General features: G+C 59.1%; 2 protein-coding genes across 7 annotated transcripts in view; both read right to left on the bottom strand.

Moving 5' to 3' along the window:
• Nucleotides 1–1,008: 1,008 nt before the first annotated feature.
• RPS15 (ribosomal protein S15) lies at nucleotides 1,009–3,049 on the bottom strand. Its single transcript, XM_080712551.1, has 4 exons — nucleotides 3,046–3,049; nucleotides 2,763–2,848; nucleotides 1,252–1,486; nucleotides 1,009–1,149 (listed from the first exon to the last, which is right to left on the bottom strand). The coding sequence occupies exons 1-4, from the start codon at nucleotides 3,046–3,048 to the stop codon at nucleotides 1,036–1,038; spliced, it is 438 nt and encodes a 145-aa protein (XP_080568677.1). The 5' UTR covers nucleotide 3,049; the 3' UTR covers nucleotides 1,009–1,035.
• Nucleotides 3,050–5,724: 2,675 nt separating this feature from the next.
• DAZAP1 (DAZ associated protein 1) overlaps nucleotides 5,725–15,267 on the bottom strand; it is a gene marked incomplete at both ends in the record, with an annotated part of 31,999 nt that continues 22,456 nt past the window's right edge. For 2 of the 6 annotated variants that reach the window (XM_080712353.1, XM_080712355.1), the window contains 6 exons: nucleotides 5,725–5,900; nucleotides 7,588–7,764; nucleotides 9,723–9,863; nucleotides 10,116–10,145; nucleotides 11,279–11,432; nucleotides 13,874–13,956. In XM_080712353.1, the coding sequence (XP_080568479.1) occupies nucleotides 5,725–5,900; nucleotides 7,588–7,764; nucleotides 9,723–9,863; nucleotides 10,116–10,145; nucleotides 11,279–11,432; nucleotides 13,874–13,956 (761 nt within the window). Of the gene's footprint in view, nucleotides 5,901–6,828; nucleotides 6,909–7,587; nucleotides 7,765–9,722; nucleotides 9,864–10,115; nucleotides 10,146–11,278; nucleotides 11,433–13,873; nucleotides 13,957–15,267 lie in introns of those variants that run through there. The other 4 variants (XM_080712354.1, XM_080712356.1, XM_080712357.1 and 1 more) reach the window with 3 other exon arrangements.

Genomic DNA, 15,267 nt, shown 5'->3' with positions numbered 1-15,267 from the left:
AATAAAATATAAAAAAGGTCTGGGAGTGTAGCCCAGAGGCAGAAAGCCTGTGGGCTCCACCCCCAGTACCACCAAAAAAACAAATAAATAAAAAATAAAAGGAACTGGGTTTGGGAGGCTGAGACAGGAGGATCAGGATTCAGACAGCCACGGCTACTGCTTAGTGAGGCCCTTGGCAACTCAGTGAGATTGTTTCAAAAATAAAGGATTAGAGCCGGGCATGGTGGCACAGGCTTGTAATCCCAGCACTTGGGAGGCTGAGAAGAGGATTGCATCTTGAGACCCCGTAGCCTGAGGCCAGGATCAGACACACACCACCATGCCTGGCTGCTCTTCTTGCTATACTGGGGATGGAACCCAGTGACATTCTGAGCTACACTTTCAGTCCTAGTTTTTCTTCATTTTGAAACAGGGTCTCATCGAGCTGCAAGGGGCCTCACTAAGTAGCTGAAGCTGTCTGTGAACTGCAACCCTCCTGTCTCAGCCCCGCAAATCCTGGGATTCAAAGTGTGTGCCACCACGCCCGGTTTGAGCTTTTCAAAATAATTGGGGTCAGCATGTAGCTCAAAGCTAGAACATCCTTGGGTTCAAGGCCCAGCAACAACACTCCATTCTACTCGATTCCAAAGACAGCGTGTCCAGAGCCACCGTTCCCTGTACTCAGGGCGGGCTACGCTGGCCCGATGCTGTGGGACACCAGGGCCTCCTGCCTGCTCCCATCCTCCCTCCACCAGCCTCAAGGCAGCACCGCAGTACCCCGCCGGCCTGCGCCTTCCCCTCACGAAGGGGACAATCGTGTCAGGAGTAAGCGGGGTCAGACAGGCATGCCAGGACCCTGCTTCCTGGACACCCTGGTATAACAGGGGGCCACCAGAGGCCAAGCTGGAGCTTGCCAGGGGCACCCCCCACACTCACCCGGTCTGTGCCAACCAGCGCCCATCATACCGTGAGCCCCCAGGCCCTCCCAGAGACGCAGGCACTGAGGGACAGAGCACGCAGGACCAGAGCCGTGTGTCCCTTTATTACCCAGGAGGGCTACTTGAGGGGGATGAAGCGGGAGGAGTGGGTGGCGCCGATGCCAGGCCTGCCGTGCTTCACCGGCTTGTAGGTGATGGAGAACTCGCCCAGGTAGTGGCCAATCATCTCGGGCTGCGGGGGGCCAAGGACAGGGCGGCGTCAGGGGCACAGGGGCGCGGCCGGCCCCAGCACCCCACCCGGGCCGCGCTCCCCCACTCGCGCTCCCCCACTCACCTTGATCTCCACCTGGTTGAAGGTCTTGCCGTTGTAGACGCCCACCATGCTGCCCACCATCTCCGGCAGGATGATCATGTCGCGCAGGTGGGTCTTCACCACCTCGGGCTTCTCCATGGGCGGCGCCTCCTTCTTGGCCTTGCGCAGGCGCTTGAGCAGGGAGTGCTGCTTGCGCCGCAGCCCCCGGTTCAGCCTTCGCCGCTGGCGGGCGCTGTATAGCTGCATCAGCTGCTCGCTGGGGCAGAGGACAGGCGCGGTGTGGTGACCCGATCCCCCCACACCACCCCAAACCCCTGCACCCCAACACCCGGGCTCCCTATGCTGCACCTAGCAACAAGGCCACAGGGCCACCGTGGCCAACACTGCAGCTCAACCCAACTCAGGAGGCACCAGGAGGCTGCGCAGAGTCCAGGGAAGGCTTTTTGGTAGTACTGGGGATGGAGCCCAGGGGCATTCTACCTCCCAATTACACCCCTAGTCTTAGTTCTTGTTTTTTATTTTTGGTGGTACTGGGGGTGGAGCCCAGTGGCTTTTCTACCTCCGGGCTATACTCCCAGACCTATTTTATATTTTACTTGGAAACAGGGTCTCACTAAGTAGCTGAGGCTGGCCTCGAACCTGCACGATCCTCCTGTCTCAGCTTCCCAAGCGCGGGGATTACAAGCGTGCGCCACCACGCCCTGACCTTACTTTTTACTCTTAAACCAGGTTTCACTGAGTCGCATACGGCCTCACAAGGTAGCCGAGGCTGTCAGAGAACCACGATCCTCCTCAGCCTCCCGAAGGCTGGGAATACAAGTGCGCGCCACCACCATGCTCATCTTCACAGCGGGTCTTAAAACCTGCCACTCCAGCCGGGGTGGTGGCATTTGCCTGTAATTTGAGCACTTGGGGGTCTGTAACGGAAGGACCTCAAGATCTGAGGACAGCCTCAGCAAGTAGTGAGATCATGCTTCAAAATGAAAAGGGGCTAGGCGGTAAACAGCGCCTATTTCAATAACCAGTACGTTCAGATAAGTCAGTCGGGCGCAGTGGCGCACGCTCGTCATCCCAGCATTCGGGAGGCTGAGACAGGAGGAACACGGTTCGCAGGCAGCCTGGGCTACTTAGTGAGGCCGTCTGCAACTCGGTAAAACCTTGCTTCATAAAAAGAGTAGAAAATCGGGGTGGGAGGTAGAATGCCGCGGGTTCCATCCCGGGTGGCGCAAAATACAAATAAGCAAGCCTCCCACCCGAGCCTAGGCGTAGCCAGCACCCGAGGACCCCAGACCCGGGGCTGGCCCACTCGCTGCCCGTGACACTGCGCCTTGAACAAGGGGCGTTCCACCGGAGCTATGGCGCCGGCCCCTTTTATGACTTGCTTTGAAACAGGGTCTCGCTAGGTCGCAGTCTCGCTCCCCCGCCGGGGCGGGCCTCGAACCCGCGGTCTTCCCGGCTCCGCCCCACAGTGCGGGATCGCAGGCGTGCACCGGCTCGCCCAGGCTCGCAGCCGCCCATGCCGGCCCCCTTACTAGGACATGTCCAGGAGCTGGTCCAGGTCCACGCCGCGGTAGGTGAACTTGCGGAAGGTCCGCTTCTTCTTCTGCTCCACTTCGGCCTGCGCGGGCGGGTCAGGGGTGAGCGGAGGCCGGGCCCTGCGCGCCCTCCGCACACCCGGCGCCCCCCATCAGCGGCCCCGCACGTCGGGAGCGGAGCCCCGCAGCCGCCAACCACGACTCCGGCCCGCGCAGAACAGCCGGAGCTCGGATGGAGGCGGATGGGCCGGCCGCAGGCGCGCCAACCCCCCCTACTCACCATCTTGCCGGTTCTTCGGAAAAGGCCGCCCGGTCCGCGCCTGCGCAGTTATCGCGAGGCAGCCTGGCCCCGCCCCTCGGCCGCGCGCACTTCCGGCTTCCTGCGGCGGACGCGCGCCCCCTGCTGTCCGGAGGGCAAAGCGCAGGCGCGGTTGTTAAAGGGGCCGCCGCCTAGATTTGGGAACACTTTCCAAAACGCGCGGTCTTTGTAGACCACACTGCTTCGGGTGCGAGGTCGGTAATCTGCACACCAGTACGCATCTCAGTGAGTATGTATGCAGTTTACTGGTGCGACTGGGTGTGGTTTGGGCGCTCAGGGACCAGGCCGGGAGGCGGACAGGAGGAGCAGGCGGCTTGGATGAACCTTCCCAGACCAGACTCTCTGGGTATGGTGGCGCACGCTTGTGATCCTAGGAATGGAGAGACTGAGAAAGGGCGATCGCCGCTTAGCGACCTGGCCCAACAATTTATTGAGACCGTTTTAAAATAGAAAATAAAGCTGGGCGTGGTAGTGCACGCTTATGATCCCGGTACCTGGGAGGCTGAGACAGGAGGATCACATGGGTTCGAAGCCAGCCTCAGCTATTTAGTGAGGCGCTCAGCAACTTAGTGAGACCCTGTTTCCAAATAAAATATAAAATACGTCTGGGAGTATGACCTGGAGTGTAGAAAAGCCCCTGGGTTCCACCCCTAGTACCACAAATAAACAAAACTTTAAAAAATAGGGCTGGTAGTGGAGCTTAAAGGTAGAATACTCTGGGTTCAAACCCAGGACTCCCCCCACCCCACACACACACATGCACAAAAACTCACACAATTGAAAAGTCACAGCACATAAGCGGTAAGAAGAGGCAGGTATGAGAGGCAGCTGTAAACCTAGGCGGTAGCAGCAGAGGCGCCGTCTCCCCAAGGCCCCATCGCCCAGCGCCCTTTCTGCCCGTGAGCCAGCCCCTCTTGCACAAGGAACAGTACTCGGAGCTTGGCCGGAGGAAATACTCAGGGCAGGGAAGGCAAGCGGCTGCGGGGAGCTGGGGCGTCGAGAGCACCCCCAACATTGGCCACAGGTCCTTACAGCGCGTTGAGGGGGGAGCCAACCCCAGACCCGAGGCTCGGTGGTGGTGTGAAGACCTCCTGGAGCCTGGGGTGAGTGAGCCCCACTTCCAGTGCACCCCACCCTCAAGACCAGCGTTTTGGGGGACTGGCCTGGATAAAGAGAGCATAGATTAAGGGATAGGAAATGAATTTTTTTTTTCTGAATACTGAGGATGGAACCCAGGGGCATTCGACCTCCATGCTACACCTGCAGCCCTATTTTTTATTATCTTTATCTTGAAACAGTGTCTGAGTTGCAAAGGGCCTAAGAAGCCGAGGCTGGCTTCAAACCTGCGCAATTCTCTGGCCTCAGCCTCCCAAATGCTGGGACTGCATGTGTGCGCCACCACGCCCTGCTGAGTGTGGTCTCCTTTTGTTTGTGTGGTGCTGAGGCTGGAACCCAGGGGTCGTCTACCTCCGAGCTACATCTCCAGCCCTACTTTTTATTCTTGATTTTGCCACAGGCTCTAAGTAGCTGAGGCTGGTTGCGAACCTGTCTCAGCCTGAGTGTGGTCATCCACATGGACGCTGCCAAGGATGACCCATGCAAATGCCCAGATTCCGAGGGTGTGCCACCTGCCGTGGGAAAGATGTGGTACCAAGCCCAAGCGCCCCCAAGTGGGGCGATGCCGGGGCGCTAAGCTGCAGTTGGGCTGTGGCGGCCACAGCCTGCACCCTAGAGCCAGCTGAAGGAGACCCCCGATGTCGCCCACATCACACCTGCCAGAACCCCCGGCCCCAAAGCCCAGAGAGGGCTGGACACCCCTCCCTCAGGCCTCTGCCCACCATGCCCGAGGTGGGGCTGGGGTCTGGGTCCACGCACCAGGAAGACGCGCAGGCAAAGGAGAGAAAGAATGGACGCCACCGGGTTTCTAATCCAAACGCACTTTTCTTTATTCAAACCAGGGTCAAACTGGTCAGGGGCTGCCCCGGAGCCGCGGGCCCCACGGAGGGCTTCCAGCAAGGCCTGCGCGGCTCAGGTCGGGGCGCCGCACCGCACCCCCACCGCGCGCAGCCACCACTGCCAAGAGGCCAGCCGGCCAAAGCAAGGAACAAACACAAACACAAACACACGCAGTAGATTCCTCTTTAGCTCCGAGTTCGTGGACCAAGTCCCACCCTAAGCCTGGAGCGCAGGGACCAAAAACGCCCCCGCTCCACCAGTGCCGCCGGAACCCTGTGTTTAAATTAAAAAATAAGCCAGTATACATTGTAGAAAATTTCTCTTAAAAATCTCACAATTTGTAAATGTATATTTTTTCTTTAACATAAAAGTTTACAATATACGGTAAAACAAAAGACTCAGGAAAATAATTTCAAAAAAAAAAAGGAAGAAAAAGAAACCTGAAGTTTTGAATTAAAGCTGAAGACATTTTTTTAAACCCTGTTGTTGAACCAGTGACTTTTTTTTATTGTGCCGATGGGTCAGAGAAAGAAATATACTTAAAAACTTCAGTCCAGAGCCCACAGCCGCCTCCGAAGCCTCCGCCCCCCAGGTCGTGCCGCTGTTCTTTACGTCTGTGATTGTCACGAGTCCACAAGTTGGGGTCCTGGTCTCAGCCGGTGCAGGTGGCCGCGCGGCGCGCGACTAGCGTCGGTAGGGGTGGAATCCTTGCACGTTATGGTTCTGACCTCGCCCAAAGCCACTGCCGCCGGCGGGGGGGCCCCCGGACCCTGGCACCGAGGGGCCCCCGTAGGAGGGGGGCTGCTGGCTGGGGTCCGAGAAGCCCTGTCCAAAGCCACTCAAGTCCTGCCCGTAACCTGCTGGGGGAGAGAGTCGGTCAGCTCTGGGTCAGGGTGCCCCACCTGGCTGGGTCCCTCTGAGCACCCCGCTGCCTGGACTGGTCTCTGAAGAGAGAGGCGATATCCAGCGTGGGGCGGGCACCGGTGGGACCTGGAGCTCTGGCGGGGCCGCCTGGGCGGGGAACAAGCCCTGGGAGTTTTTGGTTTTCAAAACCATGTGTGCAGGACCCACCAGAAAGCAGCAGCCTCCAGTTCGCTCATGGGCCAATTGATCTGCCCCTTCGCCTACCTGAGCCTCTTCCCCACGGACTGGGAAGACACGGGCATGTGCGTGTGTGTGCGCACCTTCGGGTCTGGGACACACCGTATCTGGCGCCCAGTGGAGACCAAGGTGCTAGAGCTTGCTCACACACACGGCACACGGTTTCCAACAGACGAGGCAGGCCCTAGGTGCAGACCACAGCCCGCACCGCCCACCTGCCACTCACAGCTCTGGTGCCGGCCCCACAGGGTGCCGCCTGCGGGGAGGCTCTGACTTCACGACTATAGCCTAACTTGGTACTTAGCACCACCACCTGTGGCAGCCCCCGGGCATGGGAGCTAACTGGCAGGGGCAGGTCCTGGGCCAACCTCACAGGGACTGCATCAGCTGAGCAGCCCTTCCTCCCGAAATAAGACCCATATGCCCACACTGCGGCCCCCACAGGCAGGAGAAGTTTCTGGAAGGGGGCGCCCTGTCTTCAGGATGGACCTGGGCCCTGCAACTCGGGCTCTGGTGCTCTTGGGCCAGCTGAGCGCTGGTGGTCAACTGAGAGCCTCGGGCTGGCAAGGGGCCCATCCCGGGGGCACCGCCGATGTCCACCCCCGCCCGGGGTGGCAAAGGACGCCACGCCGGCTCCCGGGTGCAGCAGGGAGGACTGTAGAGAGGGGCGCACCTACCTAAGCCACATCACTGCTCAGCCTGACCATAAGAGTGTAAACAAAGAACGGGCCCGAAGCCCGGCGGGTCTCGAGAATAGGTACCCAGGCCTGGCGAGAGACGAGACCAGGGTGACGAACCCACGGTGGCCCGGGGAGGCGCGAGCGGCAGACACGGCAGGCGTCTCAAGCGCCCCGCAGCCGCGACGCGGGCCGTGCTGAGTGAAGAAGCAACATGGCGGGGCCCGGGCTGCCAGGCCCCCGGCCCACCAGAGCGGGCAGCCGTCCAGCCGCGAGGCTGTCCCGGGCGCAGCCTCTGCTGGGGCAGGAGCTTGGCCCTCAGGACAGGCGGCCCGCATTCTCGGCCCTACCCGTGCCAGTGCCCGAGGCGCGCAGGGAGCCACCAGGATGCGGGCAGGTCCCCTCAAGGAGGTCACTCTCCCGGGCCGTCCGTGCAGGGCAGCAACACACAGCAACGGGGCCCGGCCTGACCCAGCGCCTCCCCGGCAGCCACCTGGAGTCGGCCACAGCTCTGTCCCAGCCAGGGCCTGCTAGACCCGAGCTGCCTCCTGGCACAAGGCCACCCCCAAGGGGGGCTACTGACATGCCAGAATCAAAATAACCAAGGGCGCAGCGCCGGGGTCCCACCCTTACCAAAGGCCTCACTGAGGGCACAGGGAGAGGCGTGAGCCCCAACCGTGACCTCAGCCGTCTTGGCGTGCGGCCCCTGCTGCCGGGAGGCTAGCGAGCAGGAAGTGCGCGAGGGGAGGAGGCACTGCGGACCACTTACCATACTGACTATAGGGGAAGTCTGGCTGCGCCGCTGGCGGTTTGCTCATGTCGGGGGCAGCCTGAGACGGAGGCGGCGGGAAGGCCAGAGGAGCAGCCCCAGGAGTGGCAGGCGGAGGAGGGACCCCGGGAGGGGCAAACTGATCTGGCGGTGGGGGTGGAGGCCCATAGCCAAAACCTGCAGACACAGGAGAGCAAGGCACAAGACGGTGTGGGCACAGGCCGCGGACCCAAGGCTCAGCCCCGCAGGAGCGGCCAGATGGGAACTCCATCTAAAACCCACAGAGGCGTGGATCCTCGCCCCGGGCCACCCCTAAACCCAGTGCAGAGGCCCTCAGGCCTCGGGACCACAGCACACAGCTGCAACAGGGCGGCATCGATGCAGTGAGGACCTCCACTGCTGGGGGTTGTTCAGCTGTTCTTTAGAAAGGTGGCCAGAAAGCTCCCAGCAAATGCAGCACAGAAGGAAGGCGGGCAAACCCCCAGAGCCAGCTGCGGAGTGGGGCCGAGCACGGCAGGCTGACGGAGACCATGTGAACGAGGCGGGCCTCAGCCTCCGGTTCTGCCTGACTCGTCTTTAGAAACAGAGGGGCTTGGTCTAGGCCACGGAGCGGGCCCTTCCCCAGGGCCAGACAGCAGCCCTGAGCTGTGCAGTTCCGGCCTGGCTGCACGTGCTGTCCAAGCAGCCCAGAGAGACCGGCGCCAAGTGCGCAGGCTAAGGACTCTACAAAAGCCGCCGCCGCAGACTGCACTGGAATGACGGTCTCGGTCGATCGGGTAAAGGAGCGAATGGCGAGTTGCTGGTTTCTCTTTTCGTTTGAAATGGGAAGATAGAAAACCCAGTTAGCCATGTGGGCCCTGGGTTGCTTTCTAAGGAGGGTGCCAAGTTCCCCTACCTGGACGATGGGGAAGCGTGGCTGGTTTATTCAGGCACTAAGGATGGAACTCAGAGGCATTCTGCCTTCAAGCTACACCCCTAGCCTGGTTTTCTTATTTGGAAACAAGGTCTCACTAGGTTGCTGAGAACCTCGCTAAGTTGTCGGGGCTAGCTTCAAACCTTTGATCCTTTTGTCTCAAACTCAAATCTTCAATTACAAAACAAAGCATAGGAAAATCAATTAAAAAAAAAAGTTTTGCTTGGGCGTGGTGGCGCACACTTGTCATCCCAGCAATGGGGAGGCTGAGACCGGAGGATCACAGTTCCCGGACAGCCTCAGCTACTTAGTGAGGCCCTCTGCAACTTAGTGAGACCCTGTTTCAAAATAAAGAATAAAAAACAGGGTTGGAGAAGCCATGTGTGGTGGCGCACTCTTGTAATCCTCAGTATTTAGGAGGCTGAGACAGGAGGATTGCAGGTTCGTGGGCAGCCTCAGCTACTTAAGTGAGGCCCTCTGCAACTGAGACCCGGTTTCAAAATAATTAAAAAAAAAAAAAAAAAACAGGGCAGGGGGTGGAGCTCGGAGATCGAATGCCCCTGGGTTCCATCCCCAGACCCACCAAAACCCCCCAGACTCTCCTGGCACTGGTGGGCCCGGGCGCTCCACCTGCGCCGCGCCCCCGCCCTTTGGACTCTGTTCTGAAGTTGTGCTAGCTTGCCGGGGCTGCCTCAGACCTGCAATTCTCCTCAGCCTCAAACACACTGGAGTCACAGGCAGGCTAAAATACCTACTTCGTATGTGTGTCGCACTGGGGACGGGACGCAGGGCACTTTACTTCTGGGCTACACCTCCATCAATATTTTATTCTTTTATTTCGAAACAGGGACTCACTAAGTTGCGGAGGGCCTTAAGTTGCCAAGGCTGCCTCAAACCTGTGATCCTCCTGTCTCAGCTCGCTAAGCACGATGATTGCAGGTGTGTGAAACCACTCCCCGCTCAAATGCCCAGTTCTGATTAAAGAACAAGGGGTGAGTCCAGACCTCTGGCCTCCTGAGCGCTGCTGCTGAGGGCGAGGGCGTCAGATATCAAAGTTAGTTCCTGCAGAAACCCCGTGACCTCCTTCAGCGTCAGGAGCAGCCAAGGGCGGAGGCCCTCCGCGGGTGCCTGCGCTCGCGCTTCATTTGCCCGTCCAGGCAGGGCTCTGGCAGCAGCAGGCCGGGCAGCTGACCCTTCCCAGAGGGGCCTGGCCCAGACTTACTGAACTGCGGCGGGGCGCCATAGCCCTGTGGGAAGCCCTGAGGAGGAGGGAAGCCGCCTGGAGGGGTGGACACGATGTAGGAGGTGAACGGTGGTGGCGGTGGGGGGGCTCCTCTTCCCGCAGGCGGAGGTCCGTAGCCACCTGTAACACGTAGCATGGGGTGAGGGATGAAGAGCGCCAGAACACGCCCTGGCCACAGCCCAGACCCAGCCTGGCAGGGCCTGCGGCGCCCCCCGCCTTCCTCACCGGAGAGGAAGAGAAAGGAAACGACCTCCAGGCCCAGGACACACTGACAACAGCTTTCCCGACCGCAGCAGGAGCAGTGTAAGCCCCGCGAGTCGGCCTATGATTTCAGATTCTGCGCTTTCCCTTTCTCTAATAGCAAGGACTCACCAATTGCCTGTCCTGCTGGCACCCACATTCCTAGACAAGAAAACAGAAGAGAAGGGTTGGTGCTGAGTCCCCGAGACTTGATGCCAAATAGCTGCCAAGAGCAGGCACCACAGACGGGGCCGAGCCCGGGGGCCTCCTGAGGCTCAGAGCCCAGGGACACAGGCGGCCCAGTGCTCATGAGAGCAGCACCAGCCTGAGCCCGAGGTGGGTGAAGCCTTTCCTGAGCCTGCGCAGAGGGCGCCTCTCCAGCGGCACCCTACCTGCCGCCTGGTGCTGCTCTGCCGGTGACTGAGCAGAAGAGATCCCAGCTCGGATGGAGGGCACCAAGATACCGCTAAAGCCTCTATACACTTAAAAACACAGGGACAGAACCCATGGTGTCCTGCAACACCTGTGGCCTGCCCGGCTGAGAATGTGGTTCGGCGGTTGGCAGGTGTGCGACCCTGGCTTCCATTCCCATCAGCACAACAAAAGAAACAGAAAAGGAGGAAAGAGGAGAAAAGTTCCCAGGGGAACCCACAGGTCAAATATTTCAGAAAAACGGAGAAGACCCCATGAGCGCAGGCGAGTGGACAGGACCTATCAGAACCCTGGCGCGGCGGCACAGAGCCCAAGCACAAGCCGCCACCAAGCTCACTGGCCGGGATCTGACACAGGTGGCCACATGCCAGCTGGCCGTGGGGCACACTGGTCTGCAGGGCACACGCAAAGCTCCGAACGCACCCCACTCATGCTGCCCGGAGGTGCTGCCAGTGCATCGCTCTTCAGGACAACTGGGTCTCGCTGACTTCTGCCTGCCCACTTGGGTGGGTCGTGCCCCTTCTTACAACTGGGGGTGTGGGCAGGGTGACAGATCCACTCAACACGACATGCCCCATGACAGCAAAACCCACTGCCCAAGCCCAGGCAGGCCCTGACTGCAGCCACCCTTCTGCCCAGTCAGGGACACAGTAGGTGCCTTCAGGAGCCAGGGGACGGCCTCCCAGGGCCCGCGAGCAAGTCTCTGCCTACACCTTGGTGGGGCTCCTGGAACCCACTTGAGTGTTTGAGGGTGCCGCAGGGGAAGCGCTCCCATCTGCACCTCGGGGCCGCAGGAGCCCCGGTCCTGAGGACCCCTGGCCGGCCGGCCCGCCCGCCCTCGTGCCGCGCTCGCAGAGCCTCACCTTGCGGGCCGTATCCTTGCTGCCACGTGGGAGGGGGCTGGCCTGCCCAGCCGTTGGCGGCATTGGGCACGACTCGGCTCCCCCACTGGCTGGCACCGGGCTGTCCTGGCGCTTGGCTTTTGCTGTCCCGAGGTTCGGCTCGTTTAACTTCCACCTAAACAAACCAAGCTGTGGTTTAGGGAGAAGCTGCGGCCCAGCGCCCCTTCCCTTCAGACACACCCTCAGTAACTTATGACTAACTTAGCATCTTACAACTTAAGACTAAATACTTAAACTATAAACCTTATTTAGGCCAGTAGGGTTTTTTTTTCTTTTCTTAAAAAAAAAAAAGTCTTGCTCTTTAAATTCTTTTGTTTAAAAAATGTTTCTCAGGTACATCAGATACAACCGTGAGACGCCTGCGCCCCACTGTGGATGGCAGGAGGGCCAGGAGCCCTTGGAGGCGTGCGCGCCGGGCCTTCACCCGTCAGGACAGCAGCGCCTCCCTCATGGCCCTCAACTCACGGGACGACAGGAGGCCAGTGCCTTCCAGCCCCACCCCCGGCACTTCACCACATACCTGAGAAACACAGTTGGTTTTGACTTAGATTTTTATTTAAAATGTCTAATGGAAGATAAAGACTTACCTTCCCCAGGCTAACGCTTAAAGAATCTCAATGAACTCAAAGGAATGTCAGAGGGAATGGATGTGATAAGAAAATCTTACATTACATCTAACAAAAAAGTAACAAACATGCAATAAAATGGACATTTGAATCAGTAAGCAATCTTCATACTGTGTTGGGCAGCGGCCCGGACCTCTTCCCTGAGGGGCTGGACATCGGAAGCGGCCGGCCTTGCTTTGTGTGTCTTTAAAACATGGCAGACCAACTAAAAGCCTCCAGCTCTAGGACTGCCTCGGCTCCAGGGTCCCGAGTCTTTACTTTCATGATGGGCTTTAATGAGAGCAGAGAGACCGTGAGTCCACCCAGAGTCATCCTTGGGGTCTGCCTGGAGAGCTAAGCATTCCGCACTCAGAGTTCCTTCAGCCCGCCTGTGAGAGAACAAGCAGGAAGCGCCGCAGAGGCGCAGCGTCCCCTCCGGGCCCAGGCAGGACGCTGCGACGGGAACAGAATCCCGTCAGCGCACAGCAAGACCAGGGGGCTGTTTTAAAGAACTCAAATTAATGAGTCTTCACACATGCTCCTTAGGGGAGTTTGGATCCTGCTTACAAAGCAAAGAAGTCCTTGAAATTAAAAAAACCAAAAAACCTTTTACCCTTTCCTATCGGCTCACAGGATGCAGTCACCTGGCACTTGGGGTTTAACTGCCACACTGGATCCGAGCTCTTTGCAAGAGGAAAGCCCCTACTGAGGGTTGAATGCTGACCAGTGAAGGTCAGGGGTGGACAGACAAGCTGGCCCCCTGCACAGCCATCTAGCTTGGAGGCCGAGCCCGCTCTGAGGTCACCTCAGCCATGAGTCAGGTTTGGCTGGGGAGCCCAGGGGAGGCGCCTGAGGACAGAGTAGGCACACATACTGCATAGCCCTTTCTGCCCCACATGTCTAGGCTAGGATTTCTCCAAATTCTCAATATCAGAGGGCCTTAAAATACTGCCCAGAGTCCCTTGAACTCTGCTCCTGTCATGCTCCTTGCAATCTGCACTCCTCTTACACTAAAAGCCATAAGCAGTCAGATGCGGCTTGTCTCCTTCTGCTAGGTCCAGATGGAATCAACTAAGAGCTGGGCCATCTGTATACAAGAAGAGCCCGGCTCCTCTGCTGCCCACGGTGCTCTGTAGAGCGATGGCGGGCAGAGCAGCACGGCAAGGGCCCGCAGGAGCAGCCGTGGCCGCGGCTGAAGCCAGGGCTGGGCCCCCTGAGGGGCGGTGCGCCAGCAAGGGCGAGGCCGGCAGCCACCGAGAGCGAGTGGGGACCAGCAGAGGCGGCCGCGGAGCCTCGGCGAGCCCTGGCGCTCCACTTCTAGGCCTGCCTTCCTACGCTCCTAGGGTGGCTCTCGGGGCCCTGGCAAAGCTCGCAAGCGGGCGGGGCCCGCGACCTGTCCCAGCGTGGCTGTGGCAGCAACACAGTATGAAGATGAAACAACCAGAGGTCACTGACTGCGCGGTGTTAGGTGCTATCGAGAGCATGTGGCTGGTCCCGGAGTTTCACAGTAAGTGACCCAGTTTAAAAACCAATCCTTCATGATGTTTCACGGTGCTTTCAGTTTTAAGTGGAACCTCGGGTCTCGGAGGCCCTTGCTCATCACATTACAGGTCAGCATTGCACAAAGGGGCGGGACAGACATCTGAAGGAGTGGTCGCTGAAACCAAGCCTGAGGCAACGCTGCGATCTCACTGGAGGCGCCCGCCCGCCCGCCCGCCCGCCCCGCAACCCGCGGCCCGGGAAGGGCCTCCAGGAGTGAAGCCAAGGGATGCCACCTGCTAAGAAGGCTGGGACCCCACGGCAGAAGCAGGCCAACCCCGCACAGCCAGGGCTCATCGGACAAATTCACCCGACATTCTCTTCAACTACGGAGTTTTCCATTCCAGTGAAATCCCTAAGTTGCCTAAGACTTGGTTTGGTCTTAAGGTAAAATAAAACTACAACTACACACTTTTTTGCCCATGATGTCGTGAAAATGCATGTTGACAGCCTGGTCCACTGATTGTTCGTCCTCGAAAGTAATAAATCCAAAACCTAGCCAACGACGAAGAGTGAATCAAGGTAGCAGGGCGTTGTGACACAAAACAGGGTGATGACAGTATAGGGCGGCCGAGGTCGCCCCGGGTTTCAGCTAAGCCTGTGTGGAGGGACTACAGCCGGGCCGGCTCCTCCCCAGCCACTGAGCAGCGGACAGACAGAGCTGACTGAGGTCCCCGCCCGCGCGGGCGTGGGGGACTCCGTGCTCGGGTTCTAGTCGGGGGCAGGGACGCATGTGGAATGGGAGTGCGCGTCTTAGCAGCAGCCAAGATGCGGCTAGTGAGGCCTCCACAGGAGACGTGGCAAGTAAAGCAGCGGCCTGGGCCTCCCTGCCCTGGCTCTCACCGTGAAGACGGCTGCGAGGCCCCGGGAGGGAGGGCACCTGCAAGAGCCCGCCTCAGTCAGGGGTGTGTGTGTGCGTTTCTGCTTCTCTGAAACCCAGGGTTCTCCCCCTTGGCTTGCAATCTGCTTTGCAGCTAGTGCTGACAGCAGCCATGTATCGTTCTAAAGCGTTAAACGAAGTACAGTGTCTACACAGCGAGCCTCGCTAAGCTTACCCAACGCTGTTGGCTAAGCCCAAGGAGTCCTACCGCAAGTAATACATGTATGCTTATATGCATATACGTGTACAGGTAAATAAACAGGTAATACACAAAGATACAGGCCACAACGGGTTCCAGCAGGTCAAATTCTGCTGTCAGCAGCAAGAGCAAGAGGCACTATGTAATCAAAAAAGAAAAATTTACAGGAAAAAAAAATTTAGCATTTCCCAAACACGAGAAAGTGGCAGTATAAACGAAGTTTGGTTGGTCTGGGTGAGCACGGCCACCCGGCTAATGGAGTGTGTCTCGTCCTCTGCGCACGAGTGACTGGGTCTCCCGCCCCCAGCCTCAGCGCAGCACCCTGGAAGGCGGCCCGATGAGCCCCGCACCTCCCAACGGCCGGGCTTGGGCACTGGGAAGTGAGTGGCAGGCAGCTGCCCCAAGACCTCAGAAGAACCAAGATGGGCACGGGAAGAGCTGGGAAGAGCGGGGACCCGGACAGAGGTACCACTTGTGCAGGGGCAGGGGTGGGCACAGGGCGCCACGAAGCACCACACAGCAGAGGGGCAGCGCAGGACAGGCACCCCGTGCATTGGGACGGAGGCATGGGTCGGCGGGGGATAGGCAGGCAAGAGGGCCCTGGCAAGGTGCAGCCCACTCACGGGGCCTCTCAAGCTGATGAAATGGGGACGCTGGAGCTGCAGTGAGTGGGACCGGGAGGGGAAGGGGGGGGGACCATAAGCAAAACTATGGACAGGAAAAGGAT

This window comes from Muscardinus avellanarius, assembly GCF_963383645.1.
Source record: "Muscardinus avellanarius genome assembly, chromosome: 16".
NCBI classification, from domain to species: Eukaryota; Metazoa; Chordata; class Mammalia; order Rodentia; family Gliridae; genus Muscardinus; species Muscardinus avellanarius.
The sequence above is the reverse complement of the archived record's forward strand: the minus strand, read 5'-3'. Positions and strand labels throughout refer to the sequence as shown.

Excerpts from the sequence above, each read along its gene's own strand:
- RPS15 (XM_080712551.1), bottom strand. Across the intron at positions 1,487-2,762 it reads CAGCTCCTGGACATGTCCTA|CGAGCAGCTGATGCAGCTAT; the intron begins GTAAGGGGGCCG and ends CCTCTGCCCCAG. Across the intron at positions 1,150-1,251 it reads TCAACCAGGTGGAGATCAAG|CCCGAGATGATTGGCCACTA; the intron begins GTGAGTGGGGGA and ends GGCCCCCCGCAG.